Here is a 13516-nt window from a genome sequence, read left to right as displayed (position 1 = left end):
GGGGGGTTGACCTGGGCGCTGGCTTCTTCAGAGGGAGCGGGAGCGCAGGAACAGTGACAAATCGGAAGATGGCTACCACTCCGATGGCGACTACGGAGAGCACGACTACAGGAACGACATTAATGACGAGAAGGAAAGCAAAACCATCATGTTGCGTGGCCTTCCCATCACGGTTACGGAGAACGATGTAAGTCGGCGGGAAGGGGCTCTGCGTGGCGCGCGCCGCTGCCATTTTGTCGAAAGCTGCATCATGGTGGCCCCTCTCCAGCCTGTTGGTTGCGCTGCCATTTTGAATCCTGGGCGGGTTTAAGCTCTCCCCGTTAAGGATCTGAGGTCGGGGGAACGTTAAGCAGTTTCTTTTCAGACAGAGCAATCTGTGAATAAAGTGTTTTCTGCAGGATTGGATCCTTTCCCTGAGTGGGTTTTAACTACCTGCTTTTCCGTGTGGGAGGGAAGAGGCAGAGTTGTTTTTTCTCCTCCACCTCCCCCGCTTCTGGGAACGGGGAGGGGGGAGAGGGACAGGCAGGAGGTGCTTCCTTGAGTTGTCCCGGGTGTTTATTGAGGCCCGAAGCCCTGGCCGGGGGGGTCACACAGAGCCCTCTCAGCCAGCGCGGCCCCGCGCAGAGCTGCCTTGTGTGGGTGCAGCTGTGCAAGGCATAAAATGGCCGCTGCCGACCTGATGAGCGTGCGCCTCCTGCTCCAACTCCCTTCGATAGGAAGGTGCCGACGGTGATCGGCTTTGAGCTTCATTTTTTTGCTCTTTTTAATTATTTTTTTTCTTCGCTGCGTTATTTTGATGACCGAGATACCAACCTGCGCCTGTTCTTGAGGAGCAGGTGGGAACCCCGTGAACGCTGTGGCAGTTTGCCTTCAGGCAGACTCCGCCCCGGCGAGCTTTGTGCATCCTTCCCAGTCCTTTTGCACCTTTTCAGCACATTAATTTTTTTTTTCCCTTTGTGTGTTGGGGTTTTTTTTATTTTACTTTATTATTATTCCCCGCCTTCTTTTTAATCGCTGCGTGCCAGGCTAACATGTCTGCAAGTGCTTGATGAAGCCGGAGCTGCATGCTTGAGGCGGCACGCTCAGCCCTTAGGTAGAGCACCGCAGAACAGCTGTTGCTGAGGTATTGATGTTCAAACTCCTCAGCTGGGTGTGCAGCTGTAGCACAGTTTATGGGAAAGTCTCGTTCTGGTCTGGTCTCTAGAGTGTAGAGGAGGCGTCTGGGAACTACTAGTTGTTTTCTTAAGTTAACATCACTCTGGCACTTGTGGTAGTGTACATATTTTTCAGCTTTTTCCACTCTTTTCCATGAAAAAAGGTGCTTGTGCTGGAGAGGTCAGTCACAGTCAGCATGTAAATAGGCAGCTTGAGGTCAGTTGAGTTTCTGAGCGGCCCCGTTGTTTGCAGTGCGGTTTGAGTTGAACAAGAGCTGCTAAAAACTTCCCTTTGTCTTCTGCTCTGAACATTAGAAAGTTCATTAGCACTTCTCTCTCCTGCATACCTCTCCGCAGTAACTTCTGCAGCCTGCACCACAACTTCAGCAGCTTTGATGGGGCTGAAGAACGGACGTCTCTTCGGCGTGTTCTTGGACAATACGTTCTTCCAGACCTTCTTTATCCCCTGAAAAGCAGAGGGGGAACCAGTAGAGGGTGGGAGCTGTAGTGTGAGGCTTCAGAATACGTACGTCACGGAGCCTGGCAGCACAGCGGTCTTGTTTTCCTTTGCCAGGAGCTAGGGGCATTGAGATATGCAGGGAGCAAGCACAGTATTTGCCAAATCTTGGACAAATAACCTTAGAACACAAGATCGTAGTGAGTCGGGTGCTGAAGGATTCTGTGGTCTAAGCGAAGGCGGCAGTTCAGGGTAGCAGAGGATCTGTGTGCGTTCCCTTGCGCTCATCACCCTCCCTGTTAGGCTCTCCCTAAAGGTTTTGTTTTGCTGTGGGAACGTCACGTTTCTGTGTACGGCTGGCGTGTGCTGTGAGGTAGGTTCTGCTTCTGTCTGTCACGGCTGCCTGCCAAGACGTGAAAATTTAACTGTCTCGTTAAACTCTCACGCAGATCCGGGAGCTTATTGAGTCCTTTGAAGGTCCTCAGCCTGCAGACGTGAGGCTGATGAAAAGAAAGACAGGTGAGAGCTCTTAATCCAGTTTTTGACATCGCCTTCCTCTTCCCCAGCCCAAAAAGAGTATCCAGAATTGTCCCCAAACTGCGAACACGTGCAATAATAAAAAAAAAAAAAGGTTTGCCATGGCTAAGGAATGTGGCTTTTTGGAAGACTTGTAGATAGCTGGCCAACATGTTAAAAGTCTGTCTCCAGGGGGTTTTGTTAACAGGTATTGGTAAGTAGTCCTAGTATAAACCCGTTGATAGCATGTAGTCTGTTGCATGGTTCCCTTTAAACATGGATTCAGATGGAGTGAGATGTAGCCAGTTAAGGGAGCTTGGTTCCTTGCCATGGCAAAATAACGAGCAGATCCCAGCAGTTGACGTCGCATTTGTAAAGCTGCTTTGTTGTGAAGTAATGAAGCAGTTGGAGAGAGATTCACCTGTTTTAAAGGAACTGACTAACACGAGTATCCCGTCTATATCTGAATGCTGTCTCTAGGTGTAAGCCGTGGTTTCGCCTTCGTGGAGTTTTATCACTTTCAAGATGCTACCAGCTGGATGGAAGCCAATCAGGTTGCTTCACTCACCAAGTCTAGATATTCCTGAAAATGGAACAAGTCTGTACAGTTTAAAAAAAGGGAAAAAAATAAAGGTGGAAGGAGTGGTTTGTTCCATAACAGTGATTTAAAAGAATAAAAGCTTTGTATATATTAAAATTGATTACAGTAGGACAGAATAGCAGGTAACTAGGATGAAACTGGCTGTTTTGAGCGCTCCGTAGTAAAACGTGCCACTGCTTTAAATTACTTGCTTTTGATTCAAATTGGCTGACGAGGGTTTAACGAGTAGTCCTTAAAACAATCCTAAGTTCTTCCCACCCGACGTTTCCTTCTCTGTTGCCAGAGAAGGCACCCGATCTCCGCATTGCGTCGGCGTTAGCCCTGCAGGAGAAGTACCAGTTCGTGGCAGTAGCGCGTTCCCCCGGTTAAGGGGGAAGAACTGGCTGTTCTGGAGGAGGAGCATGTTTATTCCAGCTGAGTTGGGTAGAGAGTGAGTTCTTGCACACGTTAACGCTGTGTGTTATGGCTTTTTTTGGAGCTTGACTTGCTGAGGAGCCAAAATGCAGTACGAGGCCTCTAGTCTCTTCTCCAGCGAGGTTTGCCTGTTGTACTGCAACCAGTTACACTCCTCCTTTCTGAGTATCCATCATCTGTTTTGGCAGCAGAACTTAAGAAACGCTCCCAGAGCGAGCGGAGTGGGCGAGGCCTGGTTTGGTTTAGTTTTTTACAGCTGGGTTTTGGATGCGAAGGGCCCTGGGCAGCTGGAGGAATGGTTTTGTGCTCCGTCGGCCTTCCACGTAAAGGAGTGGCGCTGTAATGGGGCTGGCGGGCAGCTCCAGCCGGTGGAGGTTGTCGTGCGCCTTACACCGGAGCAGGGTTTTACGTGTCCCCTGCCGCATTTGACTTCCCCCAGCCAGACAGCAGCGTTCAGATTCCGTTTCCTGACCTGCCGCTCGGTAGGGTTGGGCAGTGGGGCAGCAAGGTTTACACCGAGAAGCTGATTCTGAGCACGTTTTCAGAAACGAGAGAATTTTAATATATACAAAGCTATATGGATGCGTAATTTATTGAAACCTATTCAAATTCACTCCAGTAACCAGCCACCCTAGTAGCAGGGACAACATAGACTCTCCCCAGCAGCCCGGTTGCTGGCTGTTAGACAAAAGAATGATGCGTTGCAACTATGCCAGCAGCTTTGTTTCTATGTGTGCATGTCCAGTGAGCGCTGGGCCCCTCCAACCCTCCCTCCTGCCGGTAGGAGAAATGGCTTTGCCCTCTTGAGTCGTGCAGAACGTGAGCGCCGTATGTGCTAGACCCGGGTCAGGCCCCGTTAGCAGAGAAGCTGCCGGTCCTGGCGCCGCTGCGGGTAGCACTGCAGTCAGCCAGCCTGCTGTAAAAGTAGTTCTTAGGGTGAAACGTCTGGGGTTCGGCCTCTAACCCGCGCTTCCTCAGGCGTACTTCCACCTCTTTTGACTAAAATGGACCGATGGCCACGTTTGGAAAGGGCGCTCTGCGTTCCCGCGCTTGGCAGAGCGCGAGGCTGAGAGTCAAGGCTGCTTAAGTAGATGTAAATCCCTAACTCCTCTAAAGTCAGAGTCGAGAGGACGTGCTGAAAGCATGATGAACTTTTCCTACCCCCGGAGAAGCTTCACTTGCAGTCGCTCGTTTTGGAGAGCTCCTGCCTGAATGAAGAACACAAAACCTCTCGTGCAGGCTTCCAATTGAACTGTGCGCTAGTCAAAGTTTTCAAAGGGACTCCTCTGAAGAAAGTGCTTGGAAAAGTAATCCAAATGTGGTTAACAGGCCTGGGGTGTTTGGAGTAGGGGAAGAAGCGAAGCAGTCACCTAAGGACATGTTTAAAAAGTTGCTCAGTGCCACACCAGAAGTGAATAGAAATGTGGGGGCAAAGAGACTCCTAAAAATGTGTTAATCCTGAACGCAGCAGGTTAGGACTTTGTCTCCTTCGAGACACTTCCTGGTTCCATGTCAGCGTTTAGTGTTTGGCAGCTTTTTCAACACTCCCTGATTCCGTTTATCTTTGCTCCACATCCCATTCTCTTACTGCCCTCGTCCTCCTCTCTGCAGGATTGGATGGGCAGGGTGTAGGTGGCGGTGGTTGTCCTCCACGTCCTCCCCATATGTTGTCCATTTAATTCAGGAGCACTGATTCCTCCGAAGGGTGCTCTGCCATGGGAAAATGGACATGTGTGCCTCGATACAGGAATAACTGAAACCACTTTTTTTGCAGAAAAAGCTGGTGATTCAAGGGAAGCAGATTGCGATGCACTACAGCAACCCCAGGCCTAAATTCGAGGACTGGCTTTGCAACAAGGTATAGCGTGCGGTTCTATTGGAGGGCGTTTGTCATAGCCTCGGCGCTCTTGGCCCGCTCCGTGGTTTGAAGGAAGCGATGCGTGATTCAGAGCCGCTGCTCCGCGCGGCGGCCCAGCAGCACCGAGCCACCGCCATGAAGTGGTGGTGTGGCTCTGGTGGCAAATGGTTGGGTGACGGCTGACAGAGTGTCGGAGCGCTGCCGGTCTGCTGCGCGCTGCTGCGCGCCCCTTGTTCCGCCTGTACCCCCCCAGGTGGGGATGGTTCAGCAAGGTGAAGCCTAAGCTGCGTTGTCAGGCTTTAACTCTTCTCCCATAACGACGACTTGTTTGTCCAGCCTGCCTTTCGTTGTAACATTGGGCTTTTTAAGGGAGTTGTGACGCCTGGGAAGTAACTAAACAATTCAGGCTGACTAGGGAAGAGGTAGCTGGGATGTTCGGAAAAGCAGCTGTGATAGGGACAAGGGTGGCCTTTGCTCTTCCAGATTATTCTGGTGGGTTTAGCTTCATGCTGTTCCTTTGTGTGGATGTCTAGTTCTGGTTATCGTACAGCAACTGCCAGCATTGTTAGAAATCACCGAGTTCTTACTAGGCTTCTCTTGTTCCTCATAGTGCTGCCTTTACAACTTCAGAAGGAGGCTAAAATGCTTCCGCTGTGGAGCGGACAAATTTGGTACGTGACATTGATCTCTTTGTGTTTGACTTTTGTGGGCAACTTTCTGTCCTGCGTAGGAAGCAAAAGTTCACTCCAGGTCCTTGACTGGCTTGTGAAGTGCTGAGTTTGAGGGAATGAGCCATGTCCTGACTAAAATATTTTCCTCTTCCTATGAAGATTCAGAACAGGAGGTGCCACCTGGAGCAGCAGAAGCCGTTCAGTCTGTGGATTATTACTGTGACAGTAAGTGATCTCTGACGTACTGCGTAGCGTGAGATGTAAACACGGGTACCAAAATCCTTCCTGTACCTCAGCCTGCCCACGGAAGAGCTTGAGGTACCCAGGAAAGCGGTTACGTGCAGAGCTAACGTCGTACTTCTTTCCTCCCCAGCCATCATTCTCCGAAACATTGCTCCTCACACAGTAGTGGAGTCCATCATGACTGCCTTGTCCCCGTATGCGTCCCTAGCAGTCAATAACATTCGACTTATCAAAGACAAGCAGACTCAGCAGAATAGAGGCTTTGCGTTCGTGCAGCTGTCCTCCGCCATGGTGAGGGTCTCGCTGACGCACTGGGGAGAAGCAGCTTGTTAGCGTGCCGCTGTAGCCGCAGCGGTTGGAGCCTGCGAGCTGTCAGAAGGACCGCTCCGGTTTGCCAGGGGTTAACGGACGCCACGGGTGTCGGTAGCTGCGGGTTGGAAAGAAGGTGGTAGGGCGTGGTGAGCCCGTTGGAAAGGTGTTTCTGTAGCCGAGTGCTGTTCTGCACCGAAGGCTAGTTTCACGCTGGGATCGCAGAAGTAGTGGGCTGGGGTTGTATTCTGACCACAAACCATAAGGGCTGGGGCATAAATGGGTGAGAAGGTGCCCACAGGATTCTGTCCCTTCCACCTTGAGAAGGGGGAGGAGTGGGATCCTGCTGCTCTGCAGCAGCTAGTGGGAGGGTGTAGGGGCAGCAGGGACTTCCTTCTTGAGGCGACACAGGAGGGTAGGCAACAGACCTAGGTGGAGACATGGCAAGTTGCAGTGAGGCACAAGGAAAACCTTAACTCTGAGGGAGGTCAGATTCTGGCACAGGGTTCCTGAAGAGCGATAGAATCTCTTGTTCCTGCATGTACTAAAATCCATCAGCAGTGTGCTCGGTTTGGACCTGCTTTAGGCTGAGTGGAACACTGCTGGATGAAAACAGGTGCCTGCTCCCAGGAGTCTGCCAGCCTCCCTTTTGGAGTAATTTGGGGCAAACATGGTCTTTATAAAGTCAGGAGTTTGGGTGGTGGTGAATATTTAGCGGTCCAGGGAAACCCACATTGTTTGCACATGGACTGAATCGGTCTGATTGTGTTCTTGTGTGTATAGCACGAGGAGGTGGAGGTGTTCTTGCAGCTTTAGCTGCTTTTGGTGGGTGGGTGTGAAAAGCTGGAGCTTTGGGACGCTCTGAATCCTCAGTAACCTGCCTTTTCTAATAATATCTCTTGTTGTAGGATGCTTCTCAACTGCTGCAGATCTTACAGAGTCTTCAGCCACCATTAAAAATTGATGGCAAAACAATTGGTGTTGACTTTGCAAAGAGTGCCAGAAAGTGAGTTACAATAGCGGTTGATTTTTATCCCCGCCCCCTGCTTATATTAGAGATGCGGTGCTGTCACCCAGGCTTTTATTAAGATCACCATCACCTCAAAGTCTTGCTTCCCCTAAGTGTCTTGTGTTGCCTGCATCCATGCGTAAGAGCAGACCCTGCCTCCTTGAAAAAAGCAGCGTTTACTCAGATGTGTGATTGCTGTGGTTACAGGGACTTGCTGCTCCCAGATGGCAACAGAGTCAGCGCCTTCTCTGTGGCAAGTACAGCCATTGCTGCAGCTCAGTGGTCATCCACTCAGGTATGGTTTGGAGGCTGTTGCTCGTAGTCCTGTTGCCCTGAAAGTGAAAACTGATGGCTCTCTGACAAAAACTACCTGCTCAAATTTCAGCCACAGACTGGAGAGGGCAGCACCCTTGACTACAGCTACCTCCAGTCAGGACAGGATGGCTACACGCAGTATGCTCAGGTTAGCAGCGGTGCTTGTGCTCGAACCGGTGGGTTGTTGGAACGTGGGCGTCTGCTCGCCTTACGTCATCGTTCGTTTCCCTTTGCAGTACTCCCAGGATTATCAGCAGTACTACCAAAACCAAGGAGGAGTGTTGGACACGGACGCAGCCACCATATCAGGTAGTGCTCCCAACCTGGGGGATGCTGCTGACGTAACGATAGCTTTGCGGCAGTGGTATTTGACCTTGGCCTTGATGTTTGCTGGGTAAGGACTTGGCTCGCTTGGCACGCAGCATGTCGCTGTGAGTGCGTGTTACCAGAGAACCATAACAAATTCGTTCAAGTGGGATCTCCAGTCTGCGAGATGAGAGCAGATCAAAAGGCCTTGAACTCCACGTGTGTAAGCAGCTCTAGACAAATGTTCAGCACTAGCAGCTGTCAGAGGCCAGGAATCACCCACTTTGGAGCAGAATATTTCCTCCTGAAAAGGAAACTATTCCTCCTCTGGGTAGAAAATACCCCCTGTGTATCCGTCTCCTTTTGGACGTTTATTGCCTTGTTTGGCTGCTGGAGCTGGAATTAAGAGCTGAAACTGTAAACAAAGTAATTTTAGCCCCAGGATGTACTGTTTTACAAATGGGTTGGCTTATCCATTATTGCTCTCTGTTGGCAGGAGCTCCAGTCACTACCACCACAGCTGCAGTCGTGTCCCAGAGTCCTCAGTTATATAATCAACAGACCAACTCACCTGACTCTCCGGTAATTAGAGCACTAATTACTCCTTCCTTTCAATGCCAGAGTTACGTGGAATATCATCGGGCTTAGCTGTGGCCTTTGCTCTTTAAAGTGGGTGGTACAGCAAAGCTGCTGAGTATCCGCGGGTTTAGTCATGGCGCTTGTGTTCGCGTCGTCTGCCGTCTCTTTCCTGTGCTGGTTGTGCTCTTTGTCAGAGGCGAGTGCGGAGTGTACTGGTGAAGAGAAGCTGTTGTATGCGTGGCATGGGCTGCTCGCTGTCCTTGTTTTCTTCTGCCTCGGTGACAGATTGTCTAACTGAGGTTCCTGGTTTGGGTTTTTCAGACACAGTCAGCACCACCCACCACTAGCACTCAGGCACAGACGGCTCCCCCGACTGGCGTAGTCCCTGGGACCAAGTACGGTAAGTGGTCCGGAGGTGCTCTTGGGGACAGGTGTCTGTCACTGTAGCAAGAGAGCGACTTGGCTGAGTGCTCCGTCAGCGTATGTCAGCGGCGAGGCTGTCCCTGAGGAGTGCGTTGTGCACGGGTTCGGAGCCCTTCGCAGGCCTGCAGCCGTCACAGCTGCTGGTACCTCAGAGCTGGACCTGAAATGCAGAACGACACCCGTCTGAATGGAGCTGGAGTGACCGTGTCCCACGCTTTAATGTTTTTACAGCTGTCCCTGACACCTCCACCTACCAGTATGACGAATCTTCGGGATATTACTACGATCCTGTAACAGGGCTCTACTATGATCCTAATTCCCAGGTAAACACAAGTTCTTCCCACCTGGCTTAACAGTTCAGGCCCATTACTTTCCTGGCTCTCGTCACATGAGTGACATTAACTTTCCGAGGTGCACAAAATAATGTGCCAGAGGACTCAGCAGTGTGACTGGGGCTGGGACATGACTTCCCTCTGGTGCAGCCCTTTGCTTTTTCATGGCTTTCCTTAATTCTCAGTTTGGATTAGGGCTTGTCACAGCCACTGTAACTGAGCTATTTCATCGCAAACGCCCAGCAAAATGCATCCAGCTCTGAGTGGGTCAGCTCTTGGGAGAGGCAAAAGGCTCTCCACAGCGCTGTTGGGCTGTTTAGGGACAGAGGTGTTTAACGGTCCGACTCTTTTCCTCTCTCCGGCAGTATTACTACAATGCCTTAACCCAGCAGTACCTCTACTGGGATGGCGAAAAGGAGACCTACATGCCTGCTGCAGAAGGTATCGCGTACCAACAAACAGCCACCACGACCACCACCAAAGAAGTGAAGGAGAAGAAGGAGAAGCCGAAGAGTAAAACAGCTCAGCAGGTAGAAGCTAAAGTGGGATTGAACTCTGTTGAAGTCTTCTGTGGAATGGGATAATAGTTCTCCTTTTCCATGACAAAGGAAATCCATTGGTGGGGTGCACACCTGCAGTTTGCAGGCATTGTAGAGGGCTGAGGAGAGGTGGAGTTGGCAAGGATTCCACACAGAAATTGGCTCTGCATAGGAGGAACGCGTATGGAACCACGCCAGGAGCAGCGGGAGTATAACTGAGCTGTCGCTTAGAGGATTAGGTTGATAAGAAGCGTTCACGTAGTAGAACAGGCAGGCTGTGGCATCTTGGAACGCGCTGTACGAGGAGACGGCGGCGCTGCATCCAGCGGCCTGTGATGTAAAAAAAAAAGGCAGTGGGTTGCCCTGTTCTGGAAGCTGCGTGCAGGATTGACTGTGTGCCACGGGAGATGGAGAGCTGGGAGGGGACCTCTCAGCCAACCGCTCTGCTTTTCAGATCGCTAAGGACATGGAACGCTGGGCAAAGAGCTTGAACAAGCAGAAAGAGAACTTCAAGAACAGCTTCCAGCCGCTCAGCACCAGGGAGGAGGAGCGGAAGGAGTCGGCGGCTGCGGACGCGGGCTTTGCCCTCTTTGAGAAAAAGGTGAAAGTGCTGCAGCGGTGTGCGGGGGGCGCGAGGCGGCGCAGCCGGGTGCTCACGGCCTTCTTGTCTCGCCCAGGGAGCTCTGTCCGAGAGACAGCAGATCTTGCCGGAGGTGTTGAAGAATGGGGACGACGACAATCCGCTGAAGGTGAGTATGAGATACCAGCAGAGAGACTCCCAGGGGTCACAGGTGAAGCGCTGAGAGGAGCTCTAGCAGATCCTGGCCGTCCGCCCTGGGTTTCCACGGCATCACCTGTAAAAGGTGGTTGCCATGGGCTGGGTGACCGAGGTCCGCTGAGAAAGGCTGCGATGTCTCATAGCCTTGAGCGCCCAGTTGAGGTTTCCAAAAGCTCTGAACTCAGATTGTTGTTTGGCTGGTGGGAGCCAAGTCTTGCAGCCACTGTAGGCATTGGTGTGAGTTGCATTTCATCCTTAGTAAGGAGAGGGATGCCTCTCCAGCGCAGCAAACGCCTCTACGGCCTCCGTTCTCCACTCTGAACCGCGCTGACGCTGAGCTCAACGCTCTCCTTCCTTTCCAGCGCGGCCTCGTGGCTGCCTACAGCGGGGATAGCGATAACGATGAGGACTTGCTGGAGAGGATGGAGAATGAGGAAGAGAAGCTGACTGACTGGAAGAAGATGGCTTGTCTGCTGTGCAGAAGGCAGTTCCCGAACAAAGATGCTCTGATTCGGCACCAGCAGCTCTCTGACTTGCACAAGGTAGCTGCGCTGGGGTGTCGGGACGGTGCTTGGTCGCCGTAATTCCCTGTACGTGGGTGGTTTGGAAAACTGTCCCTCTTAAAGCAGAAATAGTCGCAGGTGGGTCGTTGCTGTCCCAGAAGTCAGCCACTTAAAACGAGTGGGTTTGTGGTGTTAATGTGCGTGTCTTCTCCTTCCAGCAAAACATGGATATCTACAGGAGATCAAAGCTCTCGGAGCAGGAGCTTGAAGCCCTGGAGCTGCGTGAGAGAGAGGTCAGTGTTGAGCAGATGAGTAGCTCATGGAAAACCTGCACAGATGATGTGTTGAGCTCTCCTTATCCTGACGTGCGTCACTTGGGATAATCCTTCTAAGCCAACCCCTTTATGGTCAAGGTTCAGAGCTGTCCTGTCACACGGAGAGGTGTCCCATATCCCGCAGCTGCCGCTTAGCAGGGAAGGGTCCTTCCACTTCCATCTTAGGGCTTCCGGGCTGGGACCATAATCCGTGGGGTGGCAGTCAGCAGCTAATCTCGCGGGTGCTTGGGCAGGGCCCTTCCTGCTCGATGCAGGGCTGGGCTCGAGGGACTTGGTTTGAGTTTCTCCTGCCCGTGGCGCTCGTCGAGCCAGGTTTTAGCAGGCCGCAGGGATGTAGTCTTTAAGTACTAACTCTGGTTCCCTCGCGCAGATGAAATACAGAGACAGAGCAGCCGAGAGGCGGGAGAAGTACGGCATCCCGGAGCCCCCCGAGCCGAAGCGCAAGAAGGCGTACGACGCCGGCACGGTGTATGTATCCCACAGCTCCTCCGCGATCCCGTCAGTAGGCCTTGGGTTAACTCGCCTCTTCTTCCCGCAGCAACTACGAGCAGCCCACCAAAGATGGCCTCGACAACAGTAACATAGGCAACAAGATGCTGCAGGCCATGGGCTGGAGGGAAGGATCGGGATTGGGAAGAAAATGTCAGGGCATCACAGCACCCATTGAGGTAAGTGGAGGTGGGTGCTTCCGCGGTGGGCTCCTGGGCTGGTTTTCATCCGGAAGCACTCGCTGCTGAAGGCCCGCTGTGGAGGAGGCTGCGCCGTCTGCAGCAGATTGTTCTGCCTGCTCCCGTTTGTCCCGCTGGATGCTGGAGCTGGGACACGGGGGCGAGGCGGGGCCGTGCGCCCCTCCTGCAGACGTCCGTCCCTGGGCGCTGGGGCAGCGGGCCTGCACTTGAGCTGCAGGCCTCACCGCTGCTTCCGCTGGGCCGCCTGCCCTCCGGCTCTTGGCTTCCCCAGCTTTGCCCGTGCTCCGGGTTCGGAACTGCGCCGTCTGTTCTGGCTGCTGGTGTGCTGGGCTCGGGGCAGCGTGAGGCCCGCAGGTGTGGGACGTCGTGCGGGGTTCGACATCTTGCTGTCGGTGTGTGTTGGCTGCGTGGGGTCCCCGCGAGCCGGAGACGCCGCTGTTGCTGTGATGTGCCGCGGGGCCTTGCCGCAGAGCTGCAGCCTGTCTCTTCCCTTGCAGGCCCAAGTGCGGATGAGAGGAGCAGGCCTGGGAGCCAAGGGCAGCTCCTACGGCGTCTCCACGGCAGACTCGTACAAAGACGCGGTGCGGAAAGCCATGTTCGCTCGCTTCACGGAGATGGAGTGACGCGCTCTAGCCCGCGGGGTGCCGTCAGCCAGAACTGACTATTAAACGCTGTCGCCGCGGCGGCCTGGCTGCACGCCGTGACCGGTTAGAGTTGACCATTTCATTCCCTCGGACTTCTCCCCCGTAACGCTTCCCGAGCGGAGTGTTGGAGCTGCCCCGCCTCGTGCTGGATGGCTCGCGGGCAGCGGGGGCTGCCCGTCTGTACTCCTGTACATAGTGTAATGTACTTTGTGTTCAAAGCGTCATGGCCGGAGGCCGCTTCTGCCCTCCCCCGCGGGGGGGCAGGGCCTTGTTCCCGTGGTTTCCCACCGTTTCGGCTCTCCTTTCGCTGTACCGTCTGTCCAGTTTGGGTTTGGTTTGGTTTTTTCTTTGGAGAACTTTGCTGTACATTTTGTATGATACATCTTTGTATAGACTTTTTGAAGACTTTGATTCTAGTTGCCAGTTTGGCTCATTTCCAAAAGAAATACATCCAAAAATGATCCTGTTTCTGTTTCTCGGTGGGCGAATGAAGAATACGTTGCCAATGCTACTTGTCCTTTTCTGTCGGTCTGCTGCTTCCTCCGTGAGGCCATCCTGGAGCGGGTCTGCACCTGCGCTCTCCATCCTGCTGCCCCTTTCCCACAGCCTCAGCTCTCCCTGCTGTGGGAATGGGAGAGGGGCGGTGGGAAGGCGTTCTGCAGCTTGGGGGTCCTCCTCAGGTGTGACAGCTGCTCCTCAGGTGGGCTGAGAGCAGAGGGGGCAGCCTGGGGGTGTCAGGCTCCCCATTTCCTGCGCCAGCCATTCCATTGGTCTCTGCTCCTCCACCTCTGCCTGTCCTGGGTACCACCCTCGCAGCTCCTTCTCCCGCCTAGGGCCAAAT

The 13516-nt window shown here is 53.0% G+C and overlaps 1 protein-coding gene across 1 annotated transcript; it reads left to right on the top strand.

The window, feature by feature from the left end:
• Nucleotides 1-35: 35 nt before the first annotated feature.
• RBM5 (RNA binding motif protein 5) lies at nucleotides 36-12778 on the top strand. Its single transcript, XM_010151181.1, has 22 exons — nucleotides 36-187; nucleotides 2061-2130; nucleotides 2608-2681; nucleotides 4917-5000; nucleotides 5611-5671; nucleotides 5831-5896; nucleotides 6045-6205; nucleotides 7132-7229; nucleotides 7440-7527; nucleotides 7618-7695; nucleotides 7784-7856; nucleotides 8350-8435; nucleotides 8754-8832; nucleotides 9087-9178; nucleotides 9553-9717; nucleotides 10181-10327; nucleotides 10404-10475; nucleotides 10867-11046; nucleotides 11226-11300; nucleotides 11713-11810; nucleotides 11881-12010; nucleotides 12529-12778. The coding sequence occupies exons 1-22, from the start codon at nucleotides 149-151 to the stop codon at nucleotides 12652-12654; spliced, it is 2142 nt and encodes a 713-aa protein (XP_010149483.1). The 5' UTR covers nucleotides 36-148; the 3' UTR covers nucleotides 12655-12778.
• The last annotated feature ends 738 nt before the right edge of the window (nucleotides 12779-13516 follow it).

This window comes from Eurypyga helias, unplaced genomic scaffold (genome assembly GCF_000690775.1).
Source record: "Eurypyga helias isolate BGI_N326 unplaced genomic scaffold, ASM69077v1 scaffold38494, whole genome shotgun sequence".
NCBI classification, from domain to species: Eukaryota; Metazoa; Chordata; class Aves; order Eurypygiformes; family Eurypygidae; genus Eurypyga; species Eurypyga helias.
The sequence above is the reverse complement of the archived record's forward strand: the minus strand, read 5'-3'. Positions and strand labels throughout refer to the sequence as shown.

Excerpts from the sequence above, each read along its gene's own strand:
- RBM5 (XM_010151181.1), top strand. The coding sequence starts at position 149 with ATGTTGCGTGGCCTTCCCATCACGGTTACGGAGAACGAT. Across the intron at positions 2,682-4,916 it reads GCTGGATGGAAGCCAATCAG|AAAAAGCTGGTGATTCAAGG; the intron begins GTTGCTTCACTC and ends CTTTTTTTGCAG. Across the intron at positions 11,301-11,712 it reads TGGAGCTGCGTGAGAGAGAG|ATGAAATACAGAGACAGAGC; the intron begins GTCAGTGTTGAG and ends TCCCTCGCGCAG.